Below are 16290 nucleotides of genomic sequence, written 5' to 3' on the forward strand. Positions count from 1 at the left end.
CAAATATAATACCCCTAAGGACAAAAAACCCAAAGGTCTTCATTCTGTGGAACTACTGCTAGATGTCTGCAGTTTCATCTCCTATTCAGTGTAATAGTTCTAACACCGATAAAATACCTTAGTTTAGATTTCCTGAACAAATTATACCCATTATTGCTCTTGCTGATAATCTGCACTTAAAAAAAAAGCATAAAGACTTAAATAAGCTGAATCATTAGTAATTTTTTTAAAACCTGACTTTTTAAGCAATATTTTGTGTGCAGTATTTACAGTAATATAAAGATAGCACAGTTTCAAAGTCTGGTGTGTTTTTAAACTGCATTATTATAAAAGGTCTGTATGGGTGCTGTATGTAATGGTTCAACAGTCCCTGAGGCTGATTTAGTTAATAATAATTTCAAATTAAACAAACTTACCCATATCCATTTTAGGATTTAAAATTTGACTGCAATTTTAATACATCCAAAATAACATCCAAGTTTATGCTAGAAGGTTACACTAATTTGATAATATATATATATTCCCACAGTATTTCAAGTTTGTGTGTTTAAGGAAGGTTAAATACTGGACATCAAGAATACTATTCAAACACCTGCAAACATCACATAGAGCACATGTGATACAACAGACAGTTCAGAATTCTTTTTTATTAGTGTTGGTTAAAAATTATTGAAGACAACACCAGAGAAAAATAAACAGGCCACGATTCAATTAAAATTGACAAAATGCAAAACTCAAGTGTATTTACAAACCAGAAAACAAAAATGCATATAGTTTAATTTCCAATTTTTGAAAAAGCCGACCCTTAAATACAAAATGAGCAATTCAGTAATTATACTTCTGCATTCCTAGCAAACAAACATTTCCAGTATTTCATACTTTTCCCACATCAAGGTTAAGTTTATAAAAATCTGTGAAGAATCTCATTACTCAACAAAAGTAAATAAAAACACTCTGAGCAAAAAATACATTAAACAAACAAGCAAAGCATTTGGAGCCTCTCGTTAACAGTCCCAGCATATATTTTATGATACGAAATCCTATCACTAGCAGGAGGAAGTCTGGTTAAATTGTATAAAAATATTCTAAAATACCTAAACAGCATCAAAGTTCTACAAGCTCAAATAAAATTTGAAGTAAGGAGTATCAGACAAACAGGCACTTTCCAGTTTATATTTTAAAATGAGCTTTTTTTCATTCATGTAACTTTTTCTTGTGTCTATTTACTATAATTTACTACTACACCAGGCTTCTGTATGGCCCTCAGTTAAAGTTTAGACTTCTAAGATTCTTCAAAGAAAAATTTGCCTTGTATGTAAAATGGTGCAATGCAGCAATGCCTAACCGACAAGGTCATTTTTCACAGCACAAAAAACCTAAAAACTAAAATTCAAAAGCTGGAAAAACATAATACAGAGGAAAGGGCTCCCCTGAATAAAGGTACAGTACCTTTTGACTATGACATGGGCCCTTAAGTCACAACACAACTTTCAGAAATTGCTACCAAAAAAAATTAGGGTGTGGCATGCTAACAATCTCAAGGTCATTCCTTAAAAAGGAAGCAAAATCCGTAAAATGTTTTGTATTAAGCACTGACAGTAACCCAAAGCTGTCAAAGTAAACAGGGTATTCACAGGTTTTGCAAAAAAAAAAAAAAAAAGTAAGTTGATAGATCATACCTCGATGCATTGCTGTGGACTGAACCCTCCTCTCCTTGGCTTTTGTCCTTATTTCTCATCATCTTTTTATTCTTAAATATTAAGAGGGGGTCAGGGGTGTCTGTTTGCTTTGAAGTCCTGTGCCCAGGTATTTACTGTCAAAAGTTGAAAGAAAGGTAAGGTCCCAGTTCGTTTCACTGGCTTTCATTATCAGGAACAAAGTCCTGACGCTGCAATGATATTGTTATAACAATACACAACACTGATCAACACGGCAAAACGGAGATTTAAAACAAATAATCGTTTTTAGAAGAAAAATCCGAGAATAAACACAGTAGAGAAGCATCCTGCAAACTTTCCCAAAGTAACACTGGATGCAAATAATCTCTCTATCTTATTGCGTCATCCCAATACAGCTCAAATCGGTCGAAAATCAAAGTACTCAAAACGGCAGAAATCTAAAAATTATTATTATTAATTGCTCACCTACCTGATCCATGCACCGCCGCCAGGACCAAGTCGATATTAGTTTCGGGTAGTGGAAAAACATTAGATCCAAAATATTTAAAGTTATAATGATAAAATACGAATTTCAGAGAATGAAAAAAAATATATATTCTAATCCCAAAAATATGCCGCTGATAAAGCAAAAGAAGCGATAATTAGTACAAAAATGTCCGGGGGAAAAAGCTCATTAGGAGAGCGCACAAAAATGGAGGTACGCCATGGCTTCTAAGCTGGAAAAACAACGACCTGGGCTCTCTCCACGGCTTCTTCTTTCCAGCAAGGCACGAAAAGGGAGCCCTCAAAAGCTGCTTTTCTGCCCGAAAAAGGTCCACTCGGCCCCCGATCAGTGCCTAGGAGAGGCAAGGGGCTGTGGGGGCCCCCTGAGGCTGCCCGAAAGTTAGGGAAAGTTGCGTAAAGTGTTGGGGAAGGCACGGAGCTGAGCGCGCTCTCTCTAAGGCACAGCCGCCATCTAGAGCTCCTTCCCAGCTCTGAGCTCTGCCTTTGATTGACACTCTCTACATTTACCCCACAACTCAGGTGATGTACCATAGACCCACCCCTTCATTTCTACCAAAAAAAGAGATAGCCTCCACCTAAAGGGTGCCTGCTACCCCCACAGCCCTGGCTTCTTCCAACTACCCCAGCTGAAGGGGCACCTTAACCCCATGTGGCTCAGGCACCCTTTTGAAACCAGAAAGAAATGGAATTTGTGCCTTTTGTTTTAAAGATTTGCTAAATATTTCAGTGCCTGGGCTAAAATTACTTCCTCCCTGGACAGGAAGTGGTGCTGTTACAAGCCATTTTGAAAGAATGGAAGTGGAGCTAACAGCCATGCAGCCAGCAACAACCCACCTTGGGGCTCACCCCACCCAAGGGGTAGCTTTTTTTCAATTCAGTGGCAGTACCCCCAGACAATAGCTCCACCATTCGTCACCCAACACTTGGACTTAAAGCTTGGGACATGGGCATCACACGCTCCTAAGCAAGCCCCGCATGGCTGACAACCCCCTCCAGCTCGACAGCGCCTCCCTAGTGGTTCTCCCCAACAACAAAAACCCAACAGCTACACAATTTTCATCAGTTATGCGAAGGCACTACTGTAAAATAAGTCTGACACCATTAAAAGGGTTATTTCTAATTCCCTTTCTTAACCCATTAACTTTCATTAACAGATTTTAAGACAACAAATTAATTTTAAAGCCGTATAATAGCCGAGCTGCAGAACTGGAAATCAAGCAACATCTCAAATACAACATCCTAGTACTGAGAGGATGTATCACACAGGAAATGGAGGAGATCCAAGCATCCCCTAACCACTTGTATTCTCACTACCAGTTGTCTTTCCACAAGCAACAGACTCCTTAAAGCGCAAGGACATCTTGCATATTCGTAAGCAGCACGACAAGACAGTGAAATCAGACATAGGGGGAATGCTGGAGGGGAAGCGGGTAAATGGGCTAGTTTGGGCTTCTCTGGGGACGTTCATGGCACAGCATCCCAACAGCCTAAAAAAACTGGCTTCCACCAGTAGAACCAAGATAGTCCCCATCAACTCCTCCACACACTTGCCATTCACATCCTCCAACAACCTCCCATCTTTCCACATCAAGGGGTTTGAGAAGGAATGCTCTGTTGCCACAGTCCATTTTAAAGAATTTCACTTTACCAATTATTTACAGAAGACCCCTTGCACCTAAACTACAAGAACTGAAAAACACCATGCAAGACCATTCCAAGCAATATGGGGTAACACTAAGGAAATCCACTCATCTGAATGAGGATCCCTTTAGGTTGGTCCCAGTATCCAACTCCACCATATAACACATGGCAAAACCAAACTTGAGCAAGCATGTATCACCAAAATGGCTGGATTAAACAGGTACAAACAATTCATCATGGTAAAAATAGATATTTACAAAGAAGTCTGAACAAGCCAAATGGTTAAACACACACAATGGGGATTTGTTTGGTTTTGTTTGTGTGTTGTTTGTTTTTAAAAGAAAACACCTAGGTCATCTCAGCACCAGGTTTGTCAACTTGGCCCTGCAGCATAAAACAAAGACAACTATGAACTTCAGGTGAAACATACATAGGAAGGCACCTACAGTTTAACTATCTGATCCACAAAAAACTTGAAAGGAAATTTGTTTTTTGAACATTAGAACCATTTTAACATTTGTAAAAGTTAACATGTCATCTGTAGCAATACCAAAAATAACTCCCATTTTTTCTCATCAAATACATGGTACAGTGTCATGCAGCTAAGCCTACATTCAATAGCGGTGAAGCAGATTGGACACTCATACAAGAACAATTTTAAGATCAGATAGACTGTTTAGGAAGTCTGTTGTCCAGGAAATCTGTTGAAAAGTTTCTGTACCCATGTACAACCAAAGAAGCATACCTAAAAAAGTTACACAAAACATTCAAGTACTCATTTATTGTCTTATTTGCCCAGCCTTCAGTTGTTATCAATACCATCTTAAAATAACTTCAGAAAGTTCAGCAGAAGTACCCTGACAATAAGCCAACTACTGAAAAACCCCTAACATTAAGCACCTGAATGAACAAACCAGCGAATAAAAATTCATTGGAAGTCATGGCAAAGTGAACATAATTTGCAAATGAAAAACACATTTTAAATTAAGTACAGCACAAAATTTTACCTTGCCTTTAGTGCTTAGCAGCTAAAGTTTTCTCACTTTAATAGCAACCAAAAACGTAACCCACTTCAATATCAACACAATAAAAAAAAAAAATATTCAGCCAGAAAGGACAAACACAAAGTGTGAAAGAAACCAAAACCTTTTATTAAGTCACTTAAAAAAACATTACATTTCTCCAAAGGGGTAGCAACAGATCTCTTACCAAATGAATTTGCCTGTTATGCATACACAACTGAGAGTAAAATTTTGCCACCCAGTCCTCAAACAGATCCATCATTGGATAGTCACTGATACAGTCCCCTGATTAATTCAAGTGCAAAGTCCATTTTGATAGGATGATCACAACCCAGATCTTCTCTGGTTTAACAACACGAGAGTCCATGTTTTAACATCCTTTTCTTGGACAGACATATCACAGCACTCATGCATTAGTCCATTTCCTCAACCTCTCAATCAACAGTGGAACTCCCATCTTGGTGTCTCATTCGTAGACTCCTTTTGACACTCTTCATCTGATTGGATTCTTTATGGAAAATTAAAAGAAAAATGCTGTTGGAATACAGATCATATCTTTAAACTAAGACATTCAACTACCATACCTTGAAGATAGTTTAAACATATAACTGACACTTCATTCCATATTACGCATTCCAGAACATCTACTTTTATCATGAACAACGTCAAATCATCAGTTCAAGAGTCAAAAATACAAACTTTAACCAAAACTATAAAGAAGTAGAGGAAGAACTATTAGAAGTTCAAGAACCCTTTCAGGCTCCATAAATTCCATTTTAAATTTCTCTATAGTGTTAAAACACTAGAAAAATCAATAGTGGGAAATCTGAGATATTTGCTCTGGCAACCATCTTTATTGGACTGATCCATCTACTAAAGCTGACACTGCTTAGTGGAAAACCAAGTTTATTGTAATAAGCCAAATTTTTTAACTACTGCCAATGCTCCTTTCTTCAAAGACATAGATCCATCAAAACCAATGTAATAGGCATGAAAACTGGTTTCTTCTATATATATACAGATGGTGACTGGAGACAAGACATTCCACCATCTTAACCCAGTTTTCCAGCTCATGAAAGACATACAGTGCAACAGCAAACACACACTTATAAAACAAATGGAATGACTGGTTTAGTTACTGGTGGCAAAGGACATGTCAGAACTCAGATGAAAACGGTAACAAGTTACACCAGTTGCCTTTAGCAAGGTTACCATGCTACTCCTGATCCATGTTCAAGCTTTACTCTTCATGTAACAGCAACCAAGCCCACAGGTGAGTGACAAACCAAACTGATCAAACGACTTCCACATGGATAAATACAAACCAAATGTCCCCATCTTTACATTTTCTTCCAGGAAAAATAAGCTCATGTACTTAAAAAGCAAAAAAAAAAAAAAAACCCCTCCTCCTCCTAACATGCAAAAATCAAGTACAGGAAGTTACTAAGTGTTAAGAACATCATTTTAAAACCAATGTTAACTGTAGAAGAGACTGACATACAAAAAAGGTTTTAAAATGTCTTCATGATTTTGAGTATCTGCACTCAAACGTCAATTTATTTTTTCGAATGTGTATAGCTTTAACCTCATTTTAGCCTGAAAGCCAACTCCATCACTATGTTGTTCCCCTGATAATCCTGGGCAGATTCTCAGAGCAAGTGATACAGAAATTACCCACAGTACAGCAAAAATCAGTGGAGCCATCTAGTGGTCTCTGCCTCATCATTCCAGTTTCCCCATTCTCGTTTCAAAATAACCAGTTACAGCAAAGCAAACAGCAATGGAACCAGTGCTACAAGCCTCAGTCTGACTTCCACAACTGCCCTTATGTCCTGTTTTATATTCCTCTATAGAATTCCTTGTTTTAAATACAATGGAAAAGAAGTACAGCACACAGAAGTGGAATACAGGACCTGGTAATTCACTTTGCATTGTACAACATGCGTAGTTGTAATAGTATTCAACCACAGGATCTTCACATTTTCAGAACCAGAAATTGAACATTCAAGTTTGCAGAAATTCTTTGGTTCAAGCGTTCAACTCATCCTCAGTTAAGACAGGAATTAAATATTTTGAAAGGTTTTCTTCCCCCCTCTACCCCCCCCTCTATTACTGAACTGAATAAACAGGTTTTGGGGGTTGTTTTGGTTTGGGGTTTTTTTTTTAGTTCTTATTGGTATACTAGCCTAATTTCAAATCCATTTAGGCATTTGAAGATAAATTAAAACTTTGAATAATTTTTAACGTTAATGCCTTGACTGAGGTACCAAAACATGAAAAATAAACCACCACAAAGTTGTCCATTATTGTCACAATCAAATATTCAGAAGTACTAACACGAGCACAGTGGAAATCCCATAAATAAGACTGATAAAATAGTTTTTATAGTTATTGTAAGAAGCTTAACATAAGGAAATTTAATTACTGGCATCAGCTTTCCCCGCCTCTCAAAATATAATTTAGTTACATATTAGTCAACCTTAAAAGGCTGTTTTCAGTTGGGTTAGCCTTCTGCCTTAGACACTAATGAGATATGCCAAATGCAATTTAAGGACAAATTTCCCTAGTAGGTTCACCTACATTTGGCTGCACCAAAAACTTTGCAAGTAACCCCACCACATTAATTTTAAACTCTTCTCTTGACCTTGTAAAATAATTAGCAGTAAATAGAACTGATGATATATTATAATTAAGAACATGCTACAACAGCCCCTGTTCTAAGAGTTATTCATACATAAAAAAGATGCTACACTAATGGCCAAAATATTAATAGCAATCCGTACACTTTTTCATGCGAAATCTACATTTGCTTTAAAATATTTCACAGCATTTGTTTACTTATGAGTTAAGGCACATTTTACTAAGAAGTTCTGATAATGTTGCAAAAATATACTCCTCCACTAAGACATATTGCAGTGATCCTACACTTAAGGTAGCCACTGAAGAGCCCAATTTTTTTTGCTAGATGACATGAGTATTTCATTCCTTCTGTAACATCAATTAGGCATCATCCCATTTGTCAAGCTTATATTATCTACTATTTACTGTATTTGTTTCCAAACACATTATTTTGGTCATGGTAAATAAGGCACTTGGGTAGTCATGTAATACTTTCAGTTTCCATCACATCACTGGTAACATATTGACATTCTGTATCAGTGGACATAAACCATTCACAACCACTCCCAAAGGTTTAATGCAACAGTTTTGAAACATCTGAGTTTACAAAGTTTTTCTCCTCAGTTTTCTGTAATTATTTGTTGCTCTACCTATTAAGAGACCACAGCAATAAAAGACATCCCTTATGGCCAAAAACATGGCTTCAGCCATTTCACATCTCTTGGAACCTTGCGTTTCTGAAAGTGCGAGATTGAAGGCCAATCACAACATGTAAAACACTCAGGCATCAGCACAAGTGCGTAAGACACCAATACATTTACAAAGTTTTCCAGAGTGAGATCTCTCACATTCTGAGGCTTGAATTTAAAAACCAAGGTGACATACTGCTAGTAAAGGGAATTCACTCCAACAGAGGGAGCTGAACGGACAGAATGAGGTTCTGAGCAAACCAAACCTGAAGTTCTACACTTCAAAGTTCATTAAAGCAAGATTTTTTCTCAAAGACACATCTCTGGTAACTTTTACACTAGAGGAAAAAGCAGACATGCCCTTTATTGACATCTGAAGTCCATAATGACATTATGCCCAATCTTTAAAAGAAACTCAAGTACTCTGGGCAGTCCTAAGTCTGATTTTACCACTATTAGATGTTCAGTAAAAGCACAACTCACGTAGGATCAGGTATTTTTAGCTAAGAAAGGCTGTTTGCCAGGTTTCTCAGATTTAGAGATTAATTTCAAGTTAAGATGTGACTTTATTCACAGATGCACTCTTTTGTGGGTATTATTTTTAAATAATAAATTTTATTGCATTAAGCAAAGTATGCCAACTTCAATAAAGCTCCTGCTGTTTTCAAGTATTTCCTCCCTTCAAGTAAAAAAAAAAAAAAAAAAAAAATCAGTGCTTCAACTAAACATTATGTTAACCAGAGAAGGTAATACTAGATCCTTTAAAAAGCCATACATTTGGATGTTTTTATAAATGCATTCTGAAGCAACTTCTTTTGAAGACAACTGTTTCTTTAAGTCAATAACAGTTTCACATTCACCCCTTCCTTTAAGTAAGGATTATAAAACAGAAAAGGATGGAAGAATTACTCAGTATGTAACCGAAGAGCCAAATTCCTGCTCAAGAAACCAGATCTGACAACAACTAATTTACAATCCAATGAGAGAAAACAGAAAAAATGCCCAAAGATAGATGTAAGAAACAGATGAAGATTAATATAAAAATGGAACATGAGTCACATGTTTAGAGATTATAGCAGGTCATGGGGGGAAAAAAGGCAACAGTGGACAGCATAGGAAGATGTTTGAGAAACAGCTGGAAGGAGTAACATTTACTTCTAACATAGCAAGAAATAGGCTGTTCTACACATACCTGCAGTGTGAAAAATAGTTTATGACTTCTGAAAGAACAAAGTAATAAAACTTAGAGAACACAGTAGTAGAAGAGATGAAACATTAATCAAAGATTGTCAAAACTGAGCACATGTACACACAGTAAGAACTGAATTTCTCAAAGTTCATGAATTCTACTGTTTTGCTTCAGGACTGAAAACTCAGTGATAAAATTGGTTCAAAATGAAATATACCTAAAAGCAGCACAAGGCCACATCAACATGGCCTAGCGAGGTTTGCACCTTACCCCCACATACTCCTGTTTACTTTCAAAACAGCTCTACACTAGCCTCCACATCATGTGAGTAGACCAGAAGAAAGCATGGGACTTCAGAGTATGAACAGGGAGTAGCTGCTTTTCTAGCACCTGAGGCAGCATAGATGCAGTTTGTACAAGGTAAGCATGGTTGCTGAAGGTCTCTGCTAACATACAGAGCCATTGGACAGTTAAAAATCACTATCATCTATCCACTGAAACAAGAGAATATTTGCATCTTGGAACAATATTTTCTCAAGCTATCTGCAGTCTAAGGAAGGCATTAGTCAATCAGGTAGCATGTCAAACTGAAAGAACTGTCTCCAAGAAACTGTCTCTTTTAAAGAAAAGCATATATTCCGAAGCATAGTTGTACAGGGAACAGAGCTTCCCACTAAAAAAAGTTAATTCATGTACACAAAATGCAATGGATGCCCTAATTAAAAATGTAGAATCAAGAAGTCTGAATTTTAAGCAGACAGGAAGACAAAAGGACTTCGGTCTTTCCAGAGACAACTCCCAAGAGAGTCACAGAATGTGCCAGAGACAGCAAAACGTCATCAAGACCAAATTCCTTTTAGTTAAGGAAACTGAAGAAAATCCTATCCCCATATCTATCCAGTATAGAACTGACTGTATTTTTCTACTCAAGTCTGCCAATTTTGCATTTTGACTATATGAGGAATGATTCCTAAAATGAAGTCTATCAGCTAGAAGTTTAATACAGGAAACTGTATCAGCATTACATACCATTTTCTGCAACGCTGAAGCTTTATGAATGAAGAACAGAAACAGAACAATCATAGAACAGAAGACAGTTACTATCTGCTCAGACTCTCACTGATCCCCACAGAAGCAAAAAAGGACAACATGAGATGCTCATAAGACAAGTTCTTCCTGCTATGATACTTTCCACACCATTTGTTATCCAAATTGCGTGTAGTACTTCTCTGTAGAGACAGGTATTTGTGTACCAAAACCTTCTGAACAAGCAAACTGATTTAACAGTTCTCAACAAAATATGGAGTCAAATCACAGAAGCAGAAGACTACAATTAGATATGAAAGCTGTTCTCCAGCGAGACAGGTTGAGAGTACTATCCAAGTATAGCTTCATTTCCTAAGAACCCAGCAAGAATGATCCTGTGGTCCTTCTAACTGAGCCTTCTAGAAACACACATGCACGCACAGACACACTTTAAGGAACTTTAGGATGTTTTCAGCCAAAAACTTGAGCAAGTTAAACATTACAGCCATGTGTGTTTGTAGGGGTTTTTTTAAAGCTAATAAGTAAATGTTATTAGGAATAACAACTTACCAGCGCTTCAATCAAGAGCAGTTATTTTGCTTACAGTGAGTAAATCAATTCCTCAACACATCTGTAGGGAAAAGGATATATTAAACACTTAAATTAAAAGAAAATTAAAAAATAATAAAAAAAAAACAAACTTTCGGGACTAGAAGACCAAAGCACTAGCTTAAGAGTATTACAAAAGCGCTATCCACAAATGAAAAAAAAAAAAGAAAAAAAAAGTCCCCCTAGGCAACCCATTATCATAGAACCTGTGCAAACCACCCAAAGAATTCAGATCTGTACATAAATTCCTCGAGAAACAAAGCAACAACAACAAAAAAATATTTTTTTCAATTTTTGAGAAAGATCAATCAATCAGGCATCAAGTGGAAGTATGCTTCAACTAACTGATCTGCCCTTCACATAAAAATAATTAAAATACTCTTTTTACTGAGAGGTGGTATCAGCTAGATGAAGTGGAATTATTTAACACACTGATATGTAACAAGTTACCTACTCTATATCTCAAAGTGATCTGCATGTGGACAAGGCTCAAATTTGAAAACTTGATTTTGAAAATGCTTACTAGCAATCCACATCAATAAACATTTAATCAAAATCATCTTAAACAGAGGTAGTAAGATTAAAATACGACCTAAAACTCTAAAACAACTCATGAACTCGCCTTGGTTTTTTTACTGTAAATTTCAACTGCATGAAGTCATCCACTATCATGAGCCATACAAGTTATCCACCTAACGTACAAGCAAAAAACTGTTTCTCTCATGATCTCTCAGAATCTACTTATATTGGAATATACCCTCAAATACATAAAAATTAATGAACCTGTTCAGTGATAGCATACTGTGCATTATTTTCTACAATATTCTAAATTCTCGTCTTCAAATTGATAGCTACTCAGATGCACAGAAAGCAAGCTGTGATGAACAGAACTGTAATTTCTTTGTTGATGTAATTTACTTGAAATTATTAATATGGAAAAAGATCCCTTTAGAAAGGGGAAATGACAAAAAAATCATAGTAGTAAGCTGGCACAAACATCTAGAATTTCCAAACAAACATGAAATTTATAAGTTTAAAACATGCATTTAAATGTGACCCAACAGTTGCTATTAAATGGAAGCACAAAACTGAAGTACTTCTAAAATGGTGGATGGGCACTTTGTAGAAGAAACACAACATGGTTGCTAGACTTTGATCATCCAAGATGCATCTATCAGTCATGCCAAGCATAAGAAATGAACTAGATAAAGAGGTTTACTTATGCCCTTCAAATCTCCTTCTGTCCTATACGTACCATTTCACTCAAAAAAAAAAAGCCACTCAGAAACTGCAATTTAATATATGAAGACTAGGTAAAAGTTAACGATGGAAAGACTTTCAACTTACAGCTCTCAGCCATTTTTAATAATTTACAGCACAGTTAAACATACACCATCTGCATTCAAGTTTGTTCCTGTTTTCTTTAATTCTAGAGTTAGCATCCAGTTATAGTAATTTCGCAAAAACTTGAATGAGGTTACTTAATATGGCTTTATATCACCACAGAGGAACAGCTTCCTCTACTGAAAAAGTCACCAAGGCTCAACCAGAGCACATTCTTCTGACCTCAGCAAAATTTTGCAAAAGGACTCTAATATGTTAGGATGGTATCACTTGGTAGTAGTAAGACTTCTCCACTCTGAAGTGAACAGATGAACCAAACAATGAGTTTTGTAAAAACAGCACCAAGATGTTAATAACATATTACATTTCATTCATATGATCACGATGATCAATTTTCCACCATTATAAAATATACCACTGTATTTTGAGTTTTTGAATTTTAATATCCAAACACATTCATTCCTGAACTACAGAATGCATCACAAAAGCTGAAGGTTTATGCCAAGAGCCACAAACTATAGAGCTAGTAAACACAAGTTTCAGCTGAAAAAAATTAGCCTTTCAGATTAATGCCTGTATTTCCTATTTAATTCTATTTATTTAATAAATGTCAAACTGAAAATCTTTTAATCAGACTACTCACAGTAATTGTTGTAACCCCTTCATGATTAAAAAATCCATCCCTTATTTAAAAACAAACATGGATTTACTTTTTTTTTTAAGGTAGCCTTATAGTTGTGGCTTATATTTATTTTTAAATTATAGAATGACGTCATAAGTACAGTACGGCCTACTCCACGTAAACCATGCCTTGCATCATAGGTCCATGACTTGTCACCAAAAGATTGGCACTGCTAGCTCTAAGAATCAGGAAAGTGCATCTCCTTTTACAGCATGAGGTAAGGTCAGATGTTCTAAAGCTATTTACCCCACGTCAGATTCTTTCTTGGGATAAATTAAGAAAGTATTTTGGCAAACATGAAATATATCACTACACCAATGTTTTTCGATATAAGCTGCCAATGCTACAAATTCATTCTATGAGATACTTAATATGGCTTTGTAACACCATAGAAGAACAGCTTCCTCTACTGAAAAAGTTATTAAGACTTGACCAGAGAGCATTCTTCTGACCTCATCAATCCTCATTAGTATGCTGTACGGTGGTCATGAACTTAAAACTTTCCTCAAGTCCCCTGTAGTGTGCACCTAGCCTACTGAGGTCTACCTAACCAAAAGATCAAGCTGCCATTTACTAGGTGAAAGTATGTTGTTCTTACAGGAAAAGGGAGCTCCAAAGAGCTCACAAAAGTAACAGGGGACATATAAAACTGGGTTTATTATCACATCTATTCAGCACAAACAGCATCATGATGATATAGGAAATATGTAAGATCATTAAGATCAAAGTGCTCAATTTCATATTCATCATAAAACACTCAGGTCAGTCAAGATGACTCTTCTTTTGAGCACTGTATTTTTTTTTTTTTTTTTAAGAGCAGGTCCATTGAAAGTTGCAGCTTTAGACTTTTAAGGATTTCACATTAGGAATACAAGTCTTGAGTTTGACAAGTTCAGTCTGATCATTACTATCAGACTTTTATGTGAATCAGGCTAGTCTTGCCTTTATTGTAATAGACTGTGCAATATCTGGTCATTTTGACCCTCTAAACTGAAAATTTGCATGGGATTTCACCTATGTTCTGCTGTTCTTCTCAAGGTAACAGACCATTTCTAACACAAACTTCTAATTCTCAAACTTCCCATCAGACAGTTACACAATGAAGGTCTAGAACATACCTAACAGCCTTGTTCAATAGCTGTGTTTTGCTGCAGGACATCCATGGTGCATGGTACATGTCTATTCTCTGTAAATATTATTTGAAATCTGCCTTGCATATTAGCAGTGACTTACTGCAGATAAAGATTTATTAAAACCTAAAGAGACATTTTTAAAAAGCATATGCAAAATTGGTATATGACTTCTCTTATATGAACAGGCTGAAGCCTTCATCCAAGCCACAGGGGTTCACAACATCTGTTTTCTTAAGTTATTGTGATAAATTATGTAATTTTTAAAAGCAAATTATCAAGAGTATTTTTGAGAATCCTGATACACATGTCTTCATGAAGACACCTTACGCTTTGAGATTCTGAACATGTATTGAAGTACATTAGCATGGTAAGCTGTGAAAAGGAACCAGTCAAGACAGGCAAACAAGATCCCCAACTTTTAATTACACAGTGGTGAAAGCATGACTCAAATGTAACACGTTACTCTGTCTCTAAATGCAGAACCTTAAAGTGTAAAAAAAGAAATTAAAAAAAAAATCAAACATTAGAAAGCTGATTTGTTTATACTGCAAGAAGGACAGTAAGATACTTCATAACGACTGGGTGCAGGTTTAGGCTTTTAGAGTAAAACTTACACTGAAAAGAGAATTTCTAAGTTTAATGTATAAAAACAATTTCTTGGAAAGGAAAAGCTTATGAGTGTCACTTGCTAATGAAGCAATACCTTGAACTGAAGGAAAAGCATTTCTAAAATTTGATTAGACTGAATGACCTTAGTAGATATGGCAATCCTCATAAGCACAGCTTTATTTTACAACACGCTGACATGGTCATTTCAGATTCTTAAAAAAAGTCTTATTTAAGAGTGACCATAAAAATCTTACAAGATGTGAAAAGAGATTAACATTACTGTATCTAGTACATGCTAACAGTTTTCAAATGCACTAAAACTTGAAAGAAAATTCAACACAGTAAAACATTGTAACATAAATGTTCAATGTTTATTTTGCTAAAAAAAGAAAAATTACTTCCAGGATAATAAAAAAAAACACCAAAAAACAACCCGCAACACAGTATAACATACCTGGTATGCACAGCACGGAATTTTGCTCAAGGTCTTTTACCCAAACAGCCATCTGAATCTTTGGAAGCAAGAACAATATCCAGTAATAGCCTTTAAAGAAAAAAACAAAACCAGGTTTGTCTGAAAACAAAGGTACATACAGATTTTACCTAGAGCTTTAATGTTCTTGATTAATATAAACTTTTTTATAACACATAAAGTGTGTTACGATTAATAAAAATTTTACCCACAGTACGAAAACGTAATATTCTATTCTTGCCAAGCATTAGCATTCAGGTCTCCAAAATCGAGACACAGGCCCCAAAAATCTCCTTCTGTATGAATACCTGAAATCTAGGGTCATTACCATCATACACAAATTCTACAATATCCCCAAGCGTTAATGCTACAAACTCATTAAGTACAAAAACCAAACAATTTTTAAAGTTCTATGCATGTTTTCACTGGTGAAATGGGACATATGGAACTTCTGGGTTTATATGAACATACTGTCATTTCCCACCAAATACAATGCATATGTATGTGTATACATCTATAAAAAAAATAACAATCCACTTATTAAATAGCCTTAGTAAATTAAAATTTATACAGAAGTAGTAGCACAAACATCTCATTATTTTAAGACAGTCTAGCCATATCTGCAAAAAAAGGCTTTAAAAAATTCCAGATAATTTATAAAATGGGTCCACTCCAATTTAAAAATGAGGTTTTTTTCTTCCCATCTGCACAGTAGCAAAAAAGGCAAATCCCAAGATCAAAAAAATAACAAGGAAATTAACATACTACAAGTTATAACCACTCTTACCTAAGAAAATAAGGTATGAACGATTCTTCTGGAAGCCAGTCAGGAAATAAGGTATTGTTCATGGAATTCTACCTAAAAAAAAGAAAGTATCAAAATTTTCAGCATTTTGCTTTAGAAAAGCAGAACAAGTCAGATACTTGAAATTTACTGATCTTTAGGTAATTAAGTTGGGAAAAACTTATGATAGCAGTAACTGTATCTTTAGAACTCAACTCTAAAAATAAAAGTACGGGTGGCTGTACATACTTGGCTGAAGAAAAACACTGGAGATGAAGAGTGACTGAC

General features: G+C 35.8%; 1 protein-coding gene across 11 annotated transcripts in view; it reads right to left on the bottom strand.

The window, feature by feature from the left end:
* CHD2 (chromodomain helicase DNA binding protein 2) overlaps positions 1-16290 on the bottom strand; it is a 91401-nt gene that overhangs the window by 54577 nt on the left and 20534 nt on the right. For 6 of the 11 annotated variants that reach the window (XM_052807869.1, XM_052807870.1, XM_052807876.1 and 3 more), the window contains 5 exons: positions 16006-16077; positions 15201-15290; positions 10940-11000; positions 2149-5354; positions 1680-1813 (listed from right to left, as the gene is read on the bottom strand). In XM_052807869.1, the coding sequence (XP_052663829.1) occupies positions 1680-1741 (62 nt within the window). In that variant the 5' untranslated portion in view covers positions 1742-1813; positions 2149-5354; positions 10940-11000; positions 15201-15290; positions 16006-16077. Of the gene's footprint in view, positions 1-1679; positions 1814-2144; positions 5381-10939; positions 11001-15200; positions 15291-16005; positions 16078-16290 lie in introns of all 11 variants that reach the window. The other 5 variants (XM_052807867.1, XM_052807868.1, XM_052807871.1 and 2 more) reach the window with 5 other exon arrangements.

Source organism: Harpia harpyja, chromosome 14 (assembly GCF_026419915.1).
Source record: "Harpia harpyja isolate bHarHar1 chromosome 14, bHarHar1 primary haplotype, whole genome shotgun sequence".
Classification (NCBI taxonomy): Eukaryota; Metazoa; Chordata; class Aves; order Accipitriformes; family Accipitridae; genus Harpia; species Harpia harpyja.